The sequence below is a fragment of the Tympanuchus pallidicinctus genome, unplaced genomic scaffold, assembly GCF_026119805.1.
Source record: "Tympanuchus pallidicinctus isolate F22 unplaced genomic scaffold, pur_lepc_1.0 scaffold15, whole genome shotgun sequence".
NCBI lineage: Eukaryota > Metazoa > Chordata > Aves > Galliformes > Phasianidae > Tympanuchus > Tympanuchus pallidicinctus.
The window spans coordinates 22,886,784-22,909,794 of record NW_026294669.1 but is presented as its reverse complement, the minus strand read 5'-3'; the positions used below and the strand labels follow the sequence as shown (position 1 = coordinate 22,909,794).

Below are 23,011 nucleotides of genomic sequence, written 5' to 3'. Positions count from 1 at the left end.
GACTCTTTGAAGTTATGGTATTTGTATAGCAGAATATCTAACCTAAGTAATAGAGAGTTTGTAAAATACAAGACCAAACTAAGACCAGCAATTGATGCATGTGATATGCACTAAATTTCAATACAGGCACAAGCAGATGTAGTAGCCTGGAGAAGACAAAGTTCTAGGGAGATCTGAAAGTTGCCTTTCAGTGTCTAAAGGGGGGCTACAAGAAAGAAAGGGATGGACTCTTTATCGGGGTTTATTGTGATAGGGCAAGAGAAAATAGTTTCATACTGAAAGAGGGGAAATTTAGATTGAATATAAGAATGAAAGTGTTTTACACTGAGGGTGATGAAGAACAGAAACAGGTTGCTCAGAGAGATGGTGAATGCCCCATTCATTTAGGTCAGACTGTATAGCACTCTGAGCATCCTGTTCCCTCTATAGATGTAGATGACCTGAAGACCTACAAGGGTCTTTTCTGACTCAAATAATTCCATTATTCTGTGAAAACTTGAAGCTAGTGCTGAAGCCATAAGTTTTTTTTTGTTGCTGTTGTTGCTGTTATATGCTTTTTTAAGATATTTACTCCTATTCAACTCATAACGTTTTTTTTTTTTCCCTTCCCTTCAGGTGATTCCAGTACAGCTTTACAGGTGAAAGAGGAGGTTATTGAAATGAAGGATGTATTTTCAGTGAAAGTGAAGCGTCGCCGTTTTGTTGGACAGAAGAAAGGTGGTACTTTGTTGGGTATCACTGTTTTTAAATGCTTGCATAAAGAAGAAAATAAACTAACAGACTGTGCTATCCACTTGAATAACTTCAGTGAAGACCATTGTCATTCATGGTTTAGATGTCTAAAGGAAATTTTGAACGGTAAGCACTTAATCTGAGTTAATATTACTTCACACTTGTTTCTACCAGTAAAGCACTAGGTTTAATGAAGCTTAGAGAAACTGTTTTGTCTGTGGAAATTAAAACGCAAACATATGAATGTTGTTGGAAAATGTTTACTACTGACATTCTACGTAGTGAAGTGCCCAGATTAAGAAAGTGATGATGACTAATGCATCTGTAGAAAAAGATGCTGCTTTTGCATCTGATGTTATTACTTAGAAGTATTCAAGCACTGCAAGCGAGTAGCTGATTGTATTCTGGACTCTTCAGAGGCTGCCCAGAGCTTGTTTAAGAGCTTCCACTTGAGATGTGCAGATTCTTAGAGGCTAACAGGACAGGCTTTTCTCCTTCATAAATTCACAGGTGGAAGTGCTCTTAAGGCTCGGTAGGACCCTTGTTGGATAATTTTGTACAAAGTGTATTGACACTGGCTACTGACAAGAGGCAATTCTTTATTTTAGAACTATCTTTCTGGTTTTGCCTGGGCTAATAATGTTTTTGGGATGCTTTGTTAACCCCTGATAGTTGTGTTTTTCATGGAAACTGATTCAAGTTAAAGAAACATTCACTGTTTAGAGGGTATGTGTGTGGTGGAAACAGCACAAAACAAAAAAACAAGTCAAACCCTTTCACTGTAATTTAAGACCTTCAGTTTTGGAAAGACATGTAGTATAGTGCACTTGTAATTAAAACAAAACAGAAAAATACAAACCAAACTCTGATTTATCTTCAAAATGTTTCTGTTTATTGACCACAGCAAATGAATTTCTTAATTATGGAAGAAAAACAACCGATCTTATAATAAGCTGTTAAAACTCCAGCTGAATTGTTAATACTGAGGCAGATTAGAGCATTCAAATCTCTGTTAATGTTTGTTGTGGCACTGCCAATGCTGAATTATAGTGTACTTCTATTAAAGTTACTTTGCCAAAAACAGATATCAGAGAAAGTAAAATAACATGCTTTAGGTGTGCGTACTGTTTGCTTACAACATGCTTTGGATTTTCCAAACAAAATTGTGGATAAAAACATACTTTCCTTTGCTCCTTTTGAAAGGCCTTATCACTAAATATTGAAATCGGCAGAAGTGCCAAGATTCTTGCAGATCTCCAGCTACCCATAAAAGCGAAGACATTTGCATAAGAAGCAAATGTCTGTTTTGTTCCCAGATTACCCTCCATCCATCAGGAGCAGTGATACCATATGTTCACAGAAAAAAAAAGCAGCAGTATCTCTTGCTCAGGTTGCCTTGACTTCGAGGTGCAGCCTCTGTTTCATAGCTTTGTAATTGGAAGCCACCTGAACCTGAAAAAAGCATTCTGTGCAATGTTGCTGTCTCTGGCTCTTCCTTCAGCTTTGGTCTTTCTCCAGAAGTTAAACCTTGTGCAGATTTTGCCTGATGTTTAATCAGTGCATTTTCTCCTTTCTTTTTGCTTCAGGAATAATCAGGACTCAGTGTGTCTATGGGGGAAATAACCAAACACAACCCCTGCAACATTTACTAAAGTGTTTATTGTTGCAAATTCTGTAGTTGTAGTAGAAGTTTTATATAGTATTGGTTATTGAGGACTGAGTAAGTATTTAAACTGTATCTCTATGCAGAAAATCAGCAAATTGACAGTATCATTTCTATACTCAAAGTGGCAGAAACATCAGTCATTCAAACAATGGTGATAATATAATAATAAACTAATAATGTAATTCAGGAAAAAAATTATTTTGATTAAAAATACACCAAACGTTGGCTGGAAGGCTCCAGTAGGATACAGTTCTGGACTAAAAGTAGAAAGTGTGGTTAAGTTCTGCTGATTGTTTGTTAATTAAAATTGCAAAAGGTACATTAATATATCTCTGCTAGAAATGGTGATAAGTTTTCCTATTTTTTTCCATAGCTTATTTTTGTAATAGTGCTGAGGACATCTTAGGATATCTTCACTAATGAACTCAAATTGGCTCTTTTTTGTTTATTTATAGACTGCAGGAAAAAAATAAAATTATACCCTTCCAAAATAACATTTTTTTGTTGCTGTTATGTTTCATATTGGAAAAAAAGTTTTCATTAACTATTGACTTACATTCTTGGATGATTTTTTTCTTCTTTGAGGCCAGAGCAAATTAAGGAGGTGGTTTGTCAACATTATGTCTGTATGCTGAATGAATATGGCTGTCAGTAAATATGTATTTGTCACATGGTTAAACATTACAGAAGGGTATGTCTCCAGCAGCTGAAACAAAATACATTTCTACTTGTTTATCTTACTCTTTTTTGGATTTTAAAGTGTTGTTCACTTATTAACCAACAGCAGTTGCAAGTATATCAGGGATTAGTTTTTACGTGGAAGTCTGTTCTAGTGAAATCTTTTTTGTTTATTTGTTTTGTCTTTTTTAAAATACAATGTACACAATTTCCTTTTTACTACATATTTGATGTGAATGTTTCTTGTATGTTTACTTCTCTTGTGCTCTTTATAATGAATAATCTTGTCTGCTCTCAATTTCTCTTCTAAGAACTTCAATTTAAAGTCTGTCTAGTCTCTGTTCTTTCATGACGCCTGCCATCCTGTAGGTGAGCACGCACACTCTGTAGTTGTTTTCAGTGCAGGTTCAGTGTCTGTTACATCTTGCTACACGTGTGCAACAGTAACAAGCACGTGCTACTATCTTCTCACTTTTAAATAAATGCTGATTTTATACATAACAGTGCTGTTTCTCCTGTGGGATATTAAGAGCTTGCTCAATGATACAGCATTCAAAAAAACCCTATGATCTGTTTTGCATATTTGTTAAATTGATGTGAAATGACTGCTGTCAAATCAAAGCACGCACCTATGGAGCTTAGGCTCCTGGAAAGTCCCAAAAGGCTGCTTAGACCATTCCTAGTGTGGTGCTGGTCTTATGTCAGACCTGTTGTACGCTGACTCGCAGAGATTTCCTCTTCACATCTTCCTGTACTGGGCTTTTGAGTGTGTGCTGCAGGCATGCTGTGTAAGCAGGATTCACTGATTAATTTCGAATCCTCTCCACATGCAAATGCTCAGAGCTACTTAAAGGGTTAAGATGGCACTGGAAATGGGAGAAAATGGATAATTAGCAATGCTTACTCATTTTCCTTTTTTGAATTTTTTTCAACTGCGATGAGACTTATTCTCACTAGCAGTTAATTTGAAAAAGTTTCGCTTAAAAGCTCTGTAAATTAGTGTAAGATGGTAAATACTGTTAAAAATAAATGTTGAAGTAGCAAAAAATGCATAAAGTGCATTTTATTTTTATATACTATTCTGTAGCATCTCTTTCACACTGGGATTTGATATACAAGGCTGAAACTTCATGCATGAAGTTTTAATTAAACCATTAATGTTAAACATTAACTTTGCTTAGTTAATATTAACAGTGGTATCTCCATAGTTACAATAACAAATCTGTTTCATATTATTAATTTTCCTCATGTATAATACTCTTACTGGTGTATAAAGTATTTATAAATGCATGTAATAACGACATGATTCCAGACCCTTAACTTTTGTAACATAAACCCATTTCCATAAAAGTAGGAATGGAAAGCAGCACAGATGTATGTCTGAGCATAGCGTCTCTGCTGCCCTCCGAGCCTTTGTTTTCAGAGCACCCTGATTGACCTACCACCCTTCATGGTTCACTGATTCACTTGATAGATCAAGTTTAAACTAGTGCATATTAGCACATTTGTTAGTACTGGAAGAACAGTTGGCCTTCCTGCTTTAGGCTGCTGGTTCATTTCAAATGGAGCAGCTACAGAAAACAATAACAGAACACCAGTTAGGACAGCACCGAAAGGCTGACAGACTGAAAGCAGTTGCAGGCTGTAGTAAATAAGATCAATTCATTCACAATGTTGTTTAAAGAAAATTAAAAGATGATAATTATTTAAACTCCTTTTTTTAAAGAAGTTTCATTCCATGATTGTGTGAAAATTTCATCTTTGACTGTTATTGGATTTTCTTTTATTAAGCCCAGTTGCTTGATTTATAACATGTCTGTTACACACTGGGAATGATAGCTAATAATTTTTGTCCTGATCAGCCATTCATGTATGATACTGTACCATCTCTGTTCTCAAATATCATTTGTGAAATGAAAAAGGAATGAGCAAAGAATTGGTCTACCATCAAGAGCCTTTGGAATACACCTTATTTACTCATTTCCCTTTACTCTTTTGGTGCAGCATTTCTCTACTCTTTTGGTGGTACAGTAAATTTAGATACTGCTCCGTATTCTCAAAGTGATTTTTATAAGAACCCATAAGCAGGCATTTAAAGTTTGTGGTTTTTTTTTCCCTCATGATTTTTCTAAGCTGTCAATTGTGGTGCATAACAGAAAGCTCATCAGCATATTCTTTGTAGGAGAAAAAAGTTTGTTGGCTTGCTTCTAAATTATCTGTGTGTCTTTTGCTAGTAGAGAGAGAGAAAGAGAGGGAAGTTGCTGTTACTAGTAAGCTTGACAATTTCTTGCTTTACCATTTTCTTTATTGTGGGTTTTTATATTTCTTGGATAGAAAGAAATAAAGCAGGCCAGTGACTTCAAGTCAAAACACCAGTGAGTAGTGTCAACAAATGCTTAGAGTTGAAAGTGTTTAACTTACTACATAAGTTGGCACGAAGGGGGAACCTGTCTCTGCTTAAGGGCTGTTTTATTTCATACACATGACATGACGTGCCTCCCAAGAACGTGCTTCTTTGTGAAGGAGCTAAGGCCTCTGACTGAAGACATCCAGGGTATTCACCAGGCATTAGGGATGCGTCAAGACTAAACTGCCCTGGTAGACATCCTTCAGTATATTTAAGAAATCTTGGAAGATTATCTGGCTTGTGCTAGTAAAAGTGTTCATTTTCATCTGTGCATTCCTTGATGTGTTTAGATGAGTCAAAGAAATCTATAGGAATTTTATAGTCATTATATTTTGGCCTTACAGAATACTTTCCCTTTGACTCTAAAACAGTGTTCATCTATAACTTCTCGGAGGAATTGTTCCTATTCAGTGGAATAAGAGGGAAACAGCTTCAGGAAATCCCAGCCAATGATTTTAAGGTTCATATGACTGTAAAAAAATAAAGTAATACTCTTTATGCAGCAGAAAATCTGTTGTTTTTCAGTTTTGGTTCCTTTTGACATCGAGCACTACTGCTGATGTTCCTCCTGAATGTTGAAAGCGGCATACTTATCAGATCTTCTAGCTTTTATTTGGCTGAGAAAGTGATAATTTAACCTGATGCTAAATGGAAATTGAGAATTTGAGTGAATTAATTGAACACAAAATTTTTCAACTCATTTATTTCAAGTAATGACCAAAAAACAGCATACTGGATGCCACCACTTGCTTTTAGTAACAAATCAACTGAATCAGGGCAGCTTGTGGAATCACAGAAAAGACTTGAAAAAATGGTGTTACTGTTTTTTTTTATTACTTATTGAATATGAATTATTTACAATTCAGCAAAAGAGCACTTTTTCAGGTAATAAAGTTACTTCTCAAAGACATTTCATTGGCTCAATGTGCAGGATTGAGTGTTGGCAAAGTAGTGTTTTTCAGCATTTTCTGTTCAGAGTTAACTTGAAGACCTAAATGTAACTTAAAAAAAAAAACAACAAAACAAAACAAAAAAACCCACACAATTCTTAGATTTCTGGATGAATTTTACCAGATTATCTATTGCTTGACATTTCTTCTTGCCTTTCAAGATGTGCTGTCTGATTTGCAGTCCCAGAAAACAACAGTATTGAATTGTGCTGCCAGTTTTGCTAGATCTTATTGTCATATGCCTGCTGGCAGTGTTTCACATGGAATTCCAAAAAGAAAATATTTTGATACTTCTTTTTGTTACCTGATCCTATAACTTCTGCACACATTCTGCTCCTGTATCGAGGTTTAACAAAGCTATGTCTTATATATTTTTTTCCTTCTCATTCTACAATGTTTCGACAATTGTAAATCATTTCCACTGTTATTAACTTTACATTAAAAAGTAATCAGTACTGTGATTTTGAGACAAATAGCACATATTCAAAAGAAATGGAGACTTTTTAATGCTGTAATTATTGTATTGAAGTAATGTATTTGTTAAAATTTATTTAAGCTGTAGCAATAGCTGGATGGTGTGTGATGATAAATGTTTTGTGTTTTCTTTTTAGGGTTTCAAAATAGGCCAAAATCCTTGAAAGTATTTGTTAATCCAAGCAGCCACAAAAGAGAAGCCACTCATATTTATTATGAACAAGTGTCACCTCTTTTTAAACTTGCTGATATAAAAACTGATGTCACAGGTAAGCTGTCTCAGAAGCATAGTTTAATCTTTTGTGAAGCTACTACCTAAGCTTGCAGGACAGTTTGAACCCTTTCTGGTTCTGTCTGCAAATAGTGCATTTGGAATTCTAGTTAATACAATGCAATCTATTTTGTCATCAAAAGTGTTTTAGCATTTTTATTCTTCATTGAACAGTTTTTCCCCTCTAGTCATCAATACCAATAATATCGCTTTCATAATTCTAGGCTAAATGTTGAATAAAAGGAAACAAGCATTTTATGTCTGACAGTCTTGTATGCATTTGATAATATTTCCTTCAGCGTTCTGATAAACATGCCCTTAAATATTACCTCTCTTCTGAGAACATCTATTAGTTGGACATCACACAAGAGAGGCTAATGGGAACAGCACATTATCTCTGGGTTCTGACTGAGTTTGAGGGATGACCTGGGACATTAAGTGATGAAGTTCTGGCATGACAAGGGCAGTTCTCACCAGGCACAGCTGCCTGTCTGGAGAACACAAAGGTAAAAGTTTAATGTTATAGTGATACTACCTTCTGCTTGACATTGGACAGTGGGTCTCCAATATCAGGTTTGGGTTTAAAGCTCCAAATTCTGCCAGGGTTATGCTTTATGTCCTTATGTCTTTCACTGAATTTGCCCTTTGGCTATTCTATTTCATTGGCTTCCTGCAAGGAACTGGACAGATTTTCTTAAAGCACTAAAATTGTAATGATCTCATAGCTTCTGCTCCCTTCTGCGAAGTGACCGAAACTTTTGCTGCATCAGATTTGGTCCCCCCAGACATCCAAGTTTACAGAGAAATGGTATTATTCAATGCAAATAATATTATATTCATAGCATTATAACTCCCTCTAATACATTGCTGTTCTTTACTTATGATTTCATATCCATGTGAGGTATTTTAATCCCAAAAAGCCTTTTTTTCTTGTGATCATTGTAATTAGTTTGCAAAATGATCGGTTCCAGCTGAAAGGCACTACTTAACCTGCAGTCGTTGCCTAAACGTTTTGTGAAATCACAGCCAGCTCAGGTTACAGGCCAAAAAGCCCTCAGAACAAATCTGACTTAAGTATACTAATAAAATAATATAATAATACAATAATGTGATAAGTGTTCGCATGAGATGTATCTTGCTGACTTTATAATCTTTATTTACATGCTTTTAAGTTATTTAGCCCACATTTTAAAAGAAAATCAACTAAACTGTGAAATAGAATTTTCTGTTACAACTCCATAGCGATAAGAGGTGACCATGTCATATTGTTAAATTAGGTATTACTTCATTTTAAGCAATTATTGAAATAAAATTATCCTTTGGACTTTTTCCATACTACTGGTTATTATTTATTTTTACTGCGAAGGTAACCTCATTTGTTAAACTCTGCTGAAGGCAGCATTATCATTAACTTGTATGAAATTACATTTTTGGCTGAAATCCTAAAGCTGAACTAATAAGCCAAATTTGAGTCAAGTTTTATAGATTAATTCACATAATTTAATATAAGCTGTGAATATCGTTCTTTCTGATTTTAAAAGCATTTTTCCTAATTGAATAGAAACGGTTGGAAATTTATTTTGATTATTTTTATTTAAATTCTGAAAAAGAAAAACTGCTGTTTTTAGCCAAATAAATGTGAAATTGCTTATCTTTTAAAATAGGGCTACTTTGGCAATAACCAAGTGCTAAAGTGCTTATTAGCTGCCTAACACTCCTCCTACAGGCAAAAGGAGAAAACTGCATTAGTGTCTTAAGTGCTGGTAAAGAATTAAATAATTATGAACAAAGTATTAAGGAAAAAGAAGCAAAGGAAAGAAGAAAAGAAATGGAAAAGGGGGATGAGTGAAAGTTGTCTGGTTCACTGGTGCCATCTTCTTAAAAAAAAAAAAAAAGCAAACAAACAAAAAAAGCAACTCGGGGGGCAATAACTACACGCTTAGAGTGCTATGCATTGAAGGCTTCTGTACAATTTTCATACTGAAGATAGTTTTTACTTTTAGTCTTTATGTCTACACTGATTTAAAGTCTAAAATTTATTGTAGGAAAATGTTAATGTAAGTTTGAGTGATTTGCAGTACCTAGACAATGTAAGACTGAAAGGTTACTTAGAACAACATCCACAAAGCAGCAAGAACAAATTTGGACAGTGAAGTGCTGAAAGACAGAACTCTTCATCCCATCTCATATTTCTGTAGTTGGCTCTTGGTGTTGCTGTTCAGTGTTTTTAATTCCTATACAATCAACTCTGCCAGGGCTTATTTTTCACTGTCAGTAATAGAATGAAGTGCCCATTTGTTTTTGTTTTTAAACTTGAAAGTTGTGTGCTGGTAGGCAGTTTTTAGTGCATAGTGTGGAGATTTTACCACTTTTAAAAAATTATTATTATTATTGGTTTTTAAAGAATGAGTTATACTCACTGTATACACACACACTGTGCATAGACAGAGGAGTGTTTTCAACATTTTTATACAGCATTTGAGTAGTCTGCAGAAATAGTATGCTATAACATGTACAGATACAGGATGATTGTTTTAGACACCAAGACTAATAATTTTAACAGTATTTAGAAACACTGGAGAAAAGCTTTGAACTATGCTAGCACCAGGGACAGACAAGCATAAAAGATTAATGTAATTTTGCATATAATGATGCACATTCTTACACAAAAAATCCATCTGCAAGTGTCATGTCAGTCAGCAAAAATCTTTGATGGGTGGGTGCAGCTGGGCTGTCTCTTCTGGCAAAGCTGGCCTAGAAAATGCTAAATGTAGTTATGATGCTTCGTGCCATCTGTAGTATGCCAGTTTATCCTGTCTTCACTGGCATTTACGGTACAATACAGGGTATCAGCAAACACAGAGACATCAATGTAGACTGACAGATTCATTTCCTCCAGAGGCTATGAACTCTGGTGCATACTTGTGCCACCTTCCTCTGTGTGTTATATTCTGTTGTCACTGGTATTTGGCTTGATTTCATATTTCTGTGTGTAACTCCTGATATTTTTCATTTAGCAATTTGCATACAAAGGCAATTAAAGGTGATTGATATGGAAATAATTCAGTCTTAACTGATGACATGCTTACATTTTCCTGAAGGTTACCAACTGTGCCAATGCTACAAGTTCCATTTTGATGCAACAAACATCTTCTCTAATTCTCTGAATTTAAATGTGTTGAATAGCCATGTGCCTGATGCCAGCTGAGTTTTGATGTCTTGCCCTTTAGCTAGTGTAATTGCACAACTTACCTTCTCATAACTGTAATGTATTTAATGATAAAAAATATATTCTGAATTAATTAATGTGTGTTTCTTATGCTAGAAGTGGAAAAAAAATCAATTTATCCAATCTTCTGAAAATTGAGTAATGTTGTTTTCCACAGTATCTGAATATGAAGGACATGCTCTGTCAATACTTAAAGAATGTGAACTCCAAGCATTTGATGGGTAAGTGGCTGTGAACATTAATAAACCTTGTAACACTAGTTTTTATTTGTATTCCACCCAGTCTGCCAAGAGGTATTTTATGAGTTACTCTGTTTATGATATATGTTCAGACTAAGAAAATCAATTCTCTTTAGATGCTTCATTTTTTATTACTTAACTGTCAACAGGCATGTATTTTAATTCATAAATAATGATAAATAAACATAAAGCTTTCTTAAACTGTTGTCTTTGAACATTGGGTGAAGTCACTGGAGTGCTTCTGTAAGGCTTTCTAGTAGCCTTAGGTACAAAAGGAAATAAAACAGAAAAAGCTGGAAAAAAAAATAATGCAATGCAGCGATGCCTGATTTGAACAGATCCCTGTCCTTTCTAAATGGTAATAGTTTGGTTTTAGGGAGGATTAATGGTAAAGGTAATTCTTTCCCCCTTTTAGCAATTCTGGCAGCCACCTAATGTGATGTCTGTTTGCTGTTTCCTTTAAGTTTTACCCAGTTAGTTATTGAGCAGCATTGCTTGTTATTTGGTGGACTCCAGTCTCTCCAGTTTTGCCTTCACTTCCAGTTCAGTTTTATTCAAGTCAGATACATTTCTCTTGGTTGCCTGTCTACAAAACAGAAGAACAGCATTTCTGTACCTCAAAGACACGATGTTGTTTTATTTATTAAAGTAAGCAAGCAGTATAATGAAGTGCAATTTATGATCTTGAATTTGTCTCGAAAAGGCTTATGATTCCTTACATGTTAAACGGTACATGAAGTAATTTGGAAGCTTTCCACCTCCAGCAGCGTGTTAGTCCAGCATATTTGTATCTTGGGTGCTTTTTGTAAGCAATTCTGCAGTGCTTTAATTCTTTGTCAGAGCTGGCCTCGACTGTGTTCTATATCATTTATTTTCCCTGATTTCTCTGGCTCCCATGCTGTTCTGCAACATCATGGCTGTATGTCAAGCATCTTATGTGTGACTTCACCTCTTTTTGTATCCTCTTCTGTTTTTCTTACCCACACCATAAATTATCGAAGTTGGCTGTGTGCTTTTTCTCTGTCTGGAGGCCAAGCCATGGTTAGAGAGCGCGTGCATCTCAGATGCAAACTGCCTCTGAGCTGCATTCTCTTGTTTATGCAGTAACAAATGTGAAAGGTATATCCAAGTATTTCTTCCCCAGTCAGGAGCCTACATGACTGGATTTTATTTAGAGTAGCTAGAGTTGGTCAGACTTCAGGGAACAGATGACTGATAAACTTGTGTCTGATGGTTAGACAGATGTTTTTTTCCTCTAAGAGGCCTTCTTCGTGGTCTTAGTCAAATCTGTTTGCTCAAGGCTTTTCACTCCTTATGCATAACAGGTTCTTGCTGATTAGATCTGAAATCCCTGGTGCCTAATACCATCTCTGTTTCTGGCCAAAAGGGAAACTGTTGAGAACTAACATGAATTAAAAAAATAAAGTTAGCTACATTTCTTTTTGGCTTTCAGGTTGTTTTTTCTTTTTTTTTTTGATCCTTTGTTTATAACAACAATACAGATCCCAAATCAGAATATTTGTCTGTTTTCAGTAGTGCTAATATTTAGAATCTGCATTTAAGTCCCTCTAGGTTTATCACACTCCAAAGATCACTTTTTTTTTTTTTTTCTCCTGTGGCAGAGATTTTCAAGCCTTGGTACTGGCACAGGTTGCCCAGAGATGTGGTGGGTGCCCCATCCCTGGAGACTGTCAAGGCCAGACTGGCTCAGGCTCTGAGCAACCTGATTGAGCTGTATATGTATGTCCCTGTTCATTGCAGGGGAGTTGGACTGGATGGTCTTTGAAGATCCTTTCCAACTCTACGGATTCCATGATTCTGTCAAACTAAATAAAGAATGAAGTAAAAATCTGACTCCTGATTACACACAGTAAGATTACAGAATCCAAATGTTTCTATTTTCCTCTTTTTTCCTGTTTTTTTTTTTTTTTTTTTTTTAATTTTTTTTCTGTGTGTGCATATGAGAATTGTTTAGCTCAGAGGGAGAAATATTCCTGCCAATTTAGAAATTAAGCTGTAGAAAGAAAATAATGACTAAAGAGATCATTTAATTTAATTTAAGCGCTTAGTAATGTCATGAATATATTTTTTAAAGAGCACACCATTTTTATCTGGCTGAATTTTTGGGCATAGTTTCACAACTGCATTCACATGAATGTATGATAAAATGGTTGAAATAAGCACCTTCTACAATAAACTTGACTTACCTATATTGTAAACATATTGAGTGTAAGATTACTATTTGTTGTTCTGTAGAATGTGTACCTTAAAAACCTTCAACTTCCAAACATGCATATTTGGAGAATTGTGTTCATATTTGCCTAAAATGAATAAATAGAACCGAAAATGGCATCAACGATGGACACTTGCTGTAACTTTTATAGAGCTTTTAGAGAGCTTTTATAGACAAATACATTCTTCTCTATAGCCACAACAGGTGGGAGTTTAATTACATGCTCCAGAAGCAGTGATTAAGTACCTTCATGCAAAGGATTGCTGGTATGAGGATTTTATACCTTCCTAAATCTCTCCACTGTCTGCATAGTGTGTTTTCAAGTATTTTCAGTTTAATATTTGGTTAGTTGTTATGATAATGGCAATTAAAAACGATTGGAATGCTTATGGTGGTCAATATTGAAAAATTTGGAGAGCTTTTCCTCTGAAGTACTTGGACGTATGCTGGAGTCCTCCCCTGCTTGGTTTTGTGGCTCTGGTGCTATAAGAGGAGATGTAAGTTAGAAGTATAGTTATTCCTACTCAGAGGGAAGCAGAAAAAAGGATGCTTATATCTTGTTAGTTGATATGCACTGACCTGACAGTAAGGCTTTGACTGTTCCTAAAGAAAGAGTGGATTTCAGCTGCTTGAAGTACCATTGCATTGACGTGGTATTTTAGCTGCCTTCTGCTGGTTTGCTCAATTATGGAATGGTTTATTTTGAACTGTGAAATGTTTTTGTTTTTTAATAGAGTAGTTTGTGTTGGTGGAGATGGATTTGTCAGTGAAGTTGCTCATGGTCTGCTACTTAAAGCCCAGATAGATGCTGGAAAGAGCACAGACTTCATATCGGCACCTGTCAGAGCACCAGTCCCTCTTGGAGTGATACCAGCAGGTGAGACTAAACAACACTGTTATGTTTTGTCAGTGATTTGTTCTAGGTCCCTTTGGCACGTTTTATAGGTTTGGCTACTAAAGGCAGTTTTTGATGCTAAAGCTTCAGTTACTTAAGAGAGTTATTGAATAAATGACCTATATGTGTGATTTAGATTGATTACAAATGACTAGATTTTAAATCATTATGATAATTTATAGTAATGACACAGATGAGCTCTTTGCCTAAAGGAAGCAGCTCTGGAGGCAGAAAACTAAAATTATCTTCAGATGATCCATGCAAAAATCCTGTTTTGCCCTTATTTGCCAACAGAAATGCAATCAAATGCAAACTTTGTTTTCTAGAATGTCCTTAATTCAGGCCGTGGTGGTTTTTTCTTCTCTCTCCAATTTTTTTGGCAGATTCCCAGTTGTATTCATGCTCACGATCTATTTTTTAAATGGTGTATCAGGAATATATATTGCAAATGATATTAAAAAATAAAAATACTATGTACAGAAAACTGCTTTATCTTCCTTCACTTCCACAGATCTGAAAATACATGCATCTGTTTTGAATAATGCTCTCGTTCCTACCTTAACTTGTACATAATTCTTGTGCTTTTTTTTTTTTTTTTCTCCTTCTTTCCGTGTTTTTCTCTTGCTCTTCTCAGTGTAACTTGGATGAGGCAGAACTGCATGCAGAGCTTATTTTACACTTGTGTGGCTTATGCCCCTTAGAAAGAAGGGGGGCATTTTTGCATGGACAATACCCTCAGGTGTGACTGCCAATGTGAATGCTTGCTGTAATTTTTCAGATGATTTTAACCAATAGGAAAAAACACCTTCAGCCAAGAGAACAACAAGTTGTTCTTTTCAGCTTTCTACAAAGAAAGGAGTAAGTAATTTGTAAACTCAGAAAGCAAGTTTTACATGCTTTGACCATCGCTTGTCAGTTAAGACTGTGTGTGGATAGGTGGTGGCAGGGTGGAATCTCTCTGGTGTCTCTCTCCACGCTGTCTGGCCGGGAGCAAGAAGTCACTGCGCCTCAGTGCCAGTGCTTCCTCTCTTCAGTTTGTCAGCAGAAGAATGTCATGAAAGGGTAAGAGAACCTGAGAGAGTGTTCTATTGCTTGCTACACAGACTGCTGTAGGCTTCCTTAAAAGAGACTGGGATCAATTTATAGTGAAAGTGTGAGAAACTTCGTATTGGTTTCCTGAGTATCTTCCTTTATTTCAATAGTGTTTATATTTCAAAAAGTAGTCAGGAAACAGGTCAGTGTAATACTTGGGCACATAAAGATGTACTTAATGGTCTTTCCACCTGTAATTTCACCGAACCAATTATTAGGATTTTCTGACTGAGCAAGAATAGAAAAATATTGTGGGGTCCAAAGAAGGGCAATGAAGATGATCAAGGGACTGGAGCAGCTTTCCTATGTAGAAAGGCTGGGGGAGTTGGGCTTGTTTAGCATGGAGAAGATAAGGTTCTAGAAAGACCTCATTGTGGACATCCAGTACTTGAGGGAGACTTATAATCAGAAGGGAGACCAATTTTTTACACAATCTGATAGTGATAGGACAAAGGGGAATGGCTTTAAAAGAGGAAATATTTAGGTTAGATGTTAGGAAGAATATCTTTACTCAGGAGGCATGAGGCACTGGCACAGGCTGCCCAGAAAAGCTGTGGATGCCCCGGAAGTCTTATGCCATTCTATGATTCTGTGGGATTGCACTCTTTGAAGGCAGATGAGATTGAGATCTGGGTTTGGTGTGTTGTCAGTAGATAGAGCAGCATTTTGAAGTTCCAATCCACCTGATGGGGAGAAGCTGCTTTTGAAACTGCTTCCCTTCTGGGCAGACAGATCTTACGAGAGCATACTTTTAGCAGAGCACCATGGCAGTAGCTCCCAGGCTGCCTTCCTGTGGTCCCAGCCGGAGGGGTGATGTAGGGCAGCCTGTGGTGGTCCCACCAGCCACCAGCAAGAGCTTGTTGCTATGGGAACTGCAGCTGAGGGGCTGCAGAGGGAGCAGGAGGACATGGAAAGTGATCCTGTTGTGATGAGCAGGAGTCAATCTGTATCCAATGGCTGCGAGCCTTTTGGTCCTAAGTGGTTCATTTAAATAAATTCATGGTTTCCAATTAATTTGTAAAATAAAATATTACTGAGGGACTGTTAATTTCTGTGATATTTCAGGCAAAGAACCAAAATGTTGGTGCAGTTTTCATCAGAATTTTAGCTATGCTTGACTAGGAAGTCATTACATCACATTTATCTGTTTGGATGGGGGAGACATTAACAGCCTTATGAATATTCATGTTGTCTGGTTAATTAAGTTAATTGTACTGCAGAAGTGCTTGCACTTCCAAGGACAATTTTTTCCCTACAGTTTCTGTTTGGTACCTCCATCAGTCATTTTTTACGTGACCTGCAGATACTTAATCCTTACCATGATGCTTTTGTGCATTTTGTAGGATTAAGATTGTGGGAAGTTGTTGGTAATGTCAGGAAACAGGGTGAATATTTAGAACAGGGTTATAGTTCTGGAATAATAAAATCTATTTTGGTTTCTGTTTAAAAAAAAAAAAAGTGTCTGACAAAGATGCTGGAGTTGTATGGTCGAAAACTTTTATGCTGATTTACAATGAACTGAGTAGTTGGAGTGAGACCTAAAAATGTGCCTGCTGTAATCTTTGGGGAGAACAAGGCCATATATGAGCGTCAAAGGAGGTTATTAGTCACTTCAGTGTAGTACAATAGTGTTCATGGAAACCACTTTGTTGATGGTAAGTAATATTCCAAACTTACATAGAGTTAAGAAAGGTTTAAGGTTGACTTAAAAAGATGAATCATGGCATTGTATGGGGCTGCTGAATCACGGCCTGAACCTCTGATTAATCACCTGAGGCAAGCACTGAGTCAACCACGGGAGCACAGGTGAAGGCCATTCACCTGTGCTGCAGGAAGGGGTGGAGCCAGGCTAGGCCCATTTAAGAACTGACTACCAGTGGGGAAGGTTCTCTTCTGGAGAGCTACTCCACTGGAGTTTATTGTGCGAGCCCAGGATATGGTGAGTGTTTTCTTTTCCTTACTCTAGTATCATAATTACATCAGACAAACTCCTGGGTATACTACACTATCTGTATATTCATTGATTGTACAGGCATTAAAACCATTATTATTGAATCACCATTTAAGTCAGTGAAGTTTTAATCCTAACAATTTTATTTGTATGGTAACTTTGATTGTTTTATCTCTGTTGGTGTAATCTTTCTTTGCATCATCCTCTTTGTACAGGACCTAGATTAAGGGATGCTTAATTCAATCAAGGGTCAAAATGCTGCTAGGTGCATGTTAAGAATGTTTTCTGGAATAGGTGGTGACATTCCCTGCTGTATAACTATGCATATTCTGGATCTGCAGCTCGTGGAAGGGCTCGCTTGCATGCAGTACTTACATTTTTGAACACAGGCAGAGCTTACTTTCTCAGTAGCCGGGAGAGGTGGGGTTTTGTTTTGTTTACTTCTGCAGATTTTAATGAGTTTCACAGATTTAAGACAAGGATGCAATTATTTGTGCTATCCTGTTTAGTAGGAATGAGATTTAACTCTCATTAAAGTCAGCATGAAAATTGGTATTGATTTCAGCCCTGGCCGTTTGTTATCTTGTTGCCATCTGTATTGATGAATCACTCTTACTTAAAGGAGGAATTCCAGTTTAAGAGGTACCAAACCCAATCTTTTGAAGTTTATTCTACCCTGTGCTCTTCTGTTAGCTTGATCTTCAATGACATAGAAAAGCAATATTTATCAGAATAACTTTGCATTACTTGTAAAAATATACTGCTTGTGGGTGATTTCCTTTGTTTTCATCCCAATTACAAAGCACATTTTTTTTTTTTCTTTCTCCTCAAAAAAAGATTCCTATAAAAGTCACTTAAAGTTTCAAAACCAAAAACCTGATCCAAGGAGGTATCTCTGAATGCTTTGAGCTCCTACTTGAGCTTCACTGACTAAACAAAAACAGTTGAATCTAGAGTCTAAATGTCAGAAATAATCAAACACGAAATACGGTAAGCACAGACTTGTACTGTTCTCTGAAGAATAACTTTTTAGGGCAAACTTCTTTTTTTTTATCCCAAAGTTTTCTGTATGGAACTATATTTTGTGTTCATTGAAGTGATAAAAGTTGCTGATTTGAATATTAAACGGCGTCTCGAGCTACAATTTTGTGTTTGCTTTTGTACAGAAAGGGAAGTTCAAATAGCTTTTCATTGAGTTGCTGGATATAAATTGTTGGAGATAAATTGCTGGCATTGTAGTATACATAATAAAATACACTTTCTGGTACTGTATGTAGAGAAAAATTCTTTGAGGGGGGAAAAAAAAGTTAAGATTGAATTTGTTGATTTCTTCTCTCAAAGTGCTTTGTAATCCCAGTTTCATGGGCATATTTAAATACATTCTTTAGGAAAGGGAGAAATAAACAGGTATTATAGTCACCTCTAAACTCTGAGAAATATCTGAATTAAATTTCATTTCTGTTTGAATTATTCAAAGAATAATGGTCAGATTTCTTCCACTGTGACTGAGGATGTAAACTTCAAAAAATGTTGTGTCTGTTATGTTGATATATGTACCTCCCTCATTTCCTTCACATAGCAGGAGCCCTGAAGCCCTTACTCAGAGTTCTCTCTCTGACATTCTGAAGGCTTTCCATGAAACTCTGAGCACTCTGGTTGCTTCCAGAGACTGAGGTGACCTAAGGAGGTAACAGGTTCTCTGTGAGATACTGTGATAAAATACACCTGGTTTTCTTTTTTTTTTTTTTCTCTTAACATTCTTGTTTAGGGGAATTATTGGGGAAAAAAAAAAGCAAAGCATGTATTACTGAATAAGAATGACAAGATGCCTTTAGAGCTATGCAACTATGTACATCAATCTTTCCATATTTAGTATGATTTCTACCACTCAAGTGACATCAAAGATGGCAAAATTTTGAGATGAGCATAATTTTTCAGTCTGGTATATGATGCTTTTAAAGTGCTTATTGAGATATTGAGTGCCTCTTATTTGAAATATGATGATTTCTTCCCTTTCCTTGCTTCTTTCCCCCCCCACCCCCACTGTTGACAGAGAAATTTACATGCATCCATAAAATAGAAGGCAAATTTATCAACCAGAGTTGTCTATTGCTGCTGTAGCATATTAAATAATTCAAGCAACAAGAAAATGATTTGAAAATTTAAGTGAACTTATTCCTTTATGGGATGTTAGGTTCTAAATTGTTCATTTACAATTTTTGTAATTTGAATTAATCTGTTCTTGAATTACTCATGCCTTACTCAGTGCTATAAAGAAGCTCAATATTCTCTCTGTGCAGCCCTGGAGTTCTAGCTGTGCAGAATGGAATCCTGTGGCCCTGCTACTCGGCTAAGAAAAGCTGTTTTTCAGTCATTGATGTTCTCCTTATACATAAAATTAGCATGCTGTAATCAACAATATCTGCTGTTACTTCTCAGATATAGTCTGCAAGGGAAAAAGCAGCATTCTGACTAGATATTGTAGAGTTTTGCCTGGGAAACTTGATGTTTTCAATGGCCTGACATTGTATTGTTTTTCCAACTTAAAAACAAGCAAATAAACAAAACAAAACAGCATTCCCCACATGAATCCTACTTGATAATCTGCCTGCTGGTACATTTTCCCAGTATTGGACTTAGGTAGAAAAAAAATATTTGTAAAGGGAGTTAGGTTAATAGCGGCAACAAAGAAGGCAATATTTGCTTTTGGATTTTATGGCATGTATCAGTGAAGATACAGATAGGATTTTGTAGATCTCTGGAATTTTGTATGCTTATAATTTGTGCTACTTAGCATTTTGCTTTTACCAAGATGGAATAATTTGTGTAGGGGGCTTTGAAAATGTATTAACCATCTCAATTTCCTTTTCTGAAATTTTTGTATACATGCCATAAATATATACTTCTTGCTATCTTCTATCTTATTTACGATAGTTTGTGTTTACTTTTGCAGGTACTACTAATATTTTGGCCTACACTCTCTATGGCATCAAACATGTGGTGACTGCAACGCTGCACATTGTAATGGGTAAATACTTATAGGCACAGTGTCTGTTTTTAAATAGTGAAGCAGCGTTTAGGGATTTGCCATAGCCAATTGTTTAATAAATAGCTAGTGTTATGCTGTAGCACTGTAACCTATACTGTAAGACTTTTATGTCCAAATGATTCTAACCTGGTTTATAGAGTATGGAATGTTCTTTGCATGTAGCTTAATAGTAAAGGTAATTTTAACAATCTGTAACAATTCTGGCATTCATTTCCTCTTGCTGATGTTCTTTATTGCAAAGAGTAACTTTTCTGGACTGTGTAGTGTGAACTGTGTTACTCTGTGTGTTATGTACTGGCTGAACATTCCTTAAAAAAACAAACAAACAAACAAAAAAAAACCCAGAACACACGCAACAGTTTCCATAAGAAAGCTTTATTTGTAGAAGAATTTCATTTCTTGCCATTCAGTCTGATCTGCACAACAAATGGGGTTTTATGTGTGAAAATCTGATTATGCTAAGAGGAACAACTAGCTTGCCTGTGTAAGCCATATTTCCAGGACTTAGGAAGTAGCAAATGCTTAACTGAATAAGGTCAATGTTTCTCCTAAAGTAAGTTTTTTTAGGATACATATATAAAAATACATATATAATTTTTCAAAAAGAGAATAATGGATAAGGAAGCTTCATCCTGAATGTGTGTTTTCTAGACCTTACAGTCAGCAGTGGAATATTCCTTTTCCTGGATAGTAAAGCTTACAGTTTATATACAAAATCTGAAACTGTCTTTTCCAGAGACTGTGAACATAATGGAAACAACAGATTCATTCATAGAAAAAAAAAAAAGTATATATACTCTATATTGAACGAAATTAAATGTCTTTGTTCTGTAACTGTAAAAACATTTGTGACCATTTCACCAATTGCTTGTAATGATGCACTGCTTGTAATGATTGCACTGGATACTATATTTCAGAACTCTTAAATATAGACATAAATGTATTTATGTAGCAACTGTAATTTTCTTTGTATAGTAATTGAAAGTCACAGTATGTCCTGCCTGACGAGTTGGTTGGATTTTTGCCGTAAAAAATTTTGACATTTTGAAGTTTCCTGAACATTGTTCTCTGAAATGAGTACTTCTACAGTCTTGATTATATCTGAGTTGATTCTAATTTTCATTAGTAAAACTTGACTTCCTAAGGAGAGAATATTCTGCAGATCTTTCACTCAGTTAAAATCAGGTGAAAATGAAATAGTAAGTTATGTTTGGTTTGTTGTTTGTAATTTCTGACCTTTGTCTTTGATTTTTTAGGTCATATTCAACCAGTAGATGCCTGTACTTTCAGTACTCCAAGCAGGCTTTTGCGTTTTGGGTTCTCGGCTATGTTTGGTTTTGGTGCAAGGACTCTAGCTTTGGCTGAAAAGAACCGTTGGATGCCCTCCAATCAGCGAAAGAACTTTGCTTTTATCAAAACACTGGCAGATCTCAAGTATGCCATAAGTTGTTACGTTTTTCTACTATTTCTCATTTTCTTGAGGAATATGCAATAATGAATGCGGTAAAATATAGACAACAGTAGTTTAGCTGTCTTGACTTATCTTTTGGTTGCTAAATTTGTTATATTCACCATTTCCTTAAAATCATTTTAATTTGAATAAAAGTTTGTCTAGCAGTCAGAAAACTGAATTACAGTAAATATTACACTATCTATAAATATTTTTCCAGGACTGAGAAATGTGAATTATCATTTCTACCTGTACAAATTCCACAGGAAGACTCTTATGAGAATGACAGGTAAGTAAAACAGTCAAACTCAAATGTTTTTTTTTTTAAAAAAAAAAAAGTATATATATTGTTGAAGAGAAAATAGTGCGAATTTTTGTATTTAGTTCAAATTTAGTCATCAGATAAAATTTTAAAAGGAAAATGATTTATTTTGAGAACTGTGAACTTTCACGGTTTGTAAAATAGTCCTTCTGTCTCTGAGACTACAGAGGGTTTATTACAAAGCAGACTTTCTCTTAATATTCTTGTGTTGTTCAATTCCATTATTTCTGTCGTCCAGTGACACGTTGAATTTTTTCTGAAGAAATATTTATATGTGCTAAATTTATTTTAAATTATTTTCCCTACATGTTTTTTCACCCTTCTAGAAAGAAAAAAGGAAAAAACAAAAAAAAAGGTGAGCCTTAGCTTTTATGATTCATTAAAGATGAACTGTGAGTGGTTAAACTGGAGTAATATGAATTACTTTGTTATATTTAGGTAGCAAGGATCAGTGGCACAAAATTCAGGGTGACTTCCTGAACGTGAGCATTATGGCAATCCCTTGTCTGTGTTCAATGGCACCAAGAGGCTTGGCACCTAATACGAGGTCAGTGGAGGTTTAAAGAATTAGTCACATCTATAAATTCTGACATCTTACCTTAAGACCTTGGCTTTTCCCAGAATACAAGGCTGTGTTTAGGTAGTCTAGACTATGGAGCAGGGGAGGGAGTGCGGACTGCAGCAGACTTGATAATCCCAGGAATTGTAATCAGTTTTAGGATCAAGCAAATAAGGTCAAGTAGTCTAACTAGAATAATGAGTAGATAATTGCTGTGATTAAATTAGTTGGCAAGTCCAACTGAAGTAGTAGTCATCGAGCAGTTGTCTGTCATAGGTTTTGGCTATATGTAGAAACTTCGTTCTTAAATTTTGGTTTACTTTTTCAAGCATAAAGGTGCCATTTGTCTTCTGCTTTGCAGTCAGGAGCAATGAAGTCCTTCTGTCAAGCACTGAAATTCATACTTGTATTTTGCCTTATTTTTTGCCAAGTTTAGGAAATGCAGTTTTATATTTAGCGCTTTTGAAAACAAATGTGCATGTAATCTGGTTGTTGACACTTATTCAGTTTGCCTTGGCTCATTGTTGACAGCATATTTTGTGGTGCTCAAACAGCTATCAGGTGATAAATCTTTGTAGCTAATGTATTAGGTTAACAATTACAAGCGGAATAATAGCAAGTAGGAGCTTCACAGTTGTATGTGAAATTCAACAGAATCTCTCAAATAAGAATTCATAAACTTTTCTTGTACATTATATATTAGTCCTTATACATTACTGCTCATAAAAATTATGGAATGAGCCTGTTTTAATTATCTTTAGTGAAAATGAATATGCCTTAAGACTTGTTAGATATTTATCTTCCAAATTACTTG

General features: G+C 35.7%; 1 protein-coding gene across 3 annotated transcripts in view; it reads left to right on the top strand.

The window, feature by feature from the left end:
- CERKL (ceramide kinase like) overlaps window positions 1–23,011 on the top strand; it is a 48,996-nt gene that overhangs the window by 21,074 nt on the left and 4,911 nt on the right. For all 3 annotated transcript variants that reach the window (XM_052675536.1, XM_052675537.1, XM_052675538.1), the window contains exons 2-10: window positions 616–858; window positions 7,045–7,176; window positions 10,565–10,628; window positions 13,614–13,756; window positions 19,771–19,845; window positions 21,123–21,300; window positions 21,537–21,605; window positions 21,965–21,993; window positions 22,077–22,185. In XM_052675536.1, coding sequence (XP_052531496.1) covers window positions 616–858; window positions 7,045–7,176; window positions 10,565–10,628; window positions 13,614–13,756; window positions 19,771–19,845; window positions 21,123–21,300; window positions 21,537–21,605; window positions 21,965–21,993; window positions 22,077–22,185 — 1,042 coding nt within the window. The remainder of the gene's footprint in view (window positions 1–615; window positions 859–7,044; window positions 7,177–10,564; window positions 10,629–13,613; window positions 13,757–19,770; window positions 19,846–21,122; window positions 21,301–21,536; window positions 21,606–21,964; window positions 21,994–22,076; window positions 22,186–23,011) is intronic.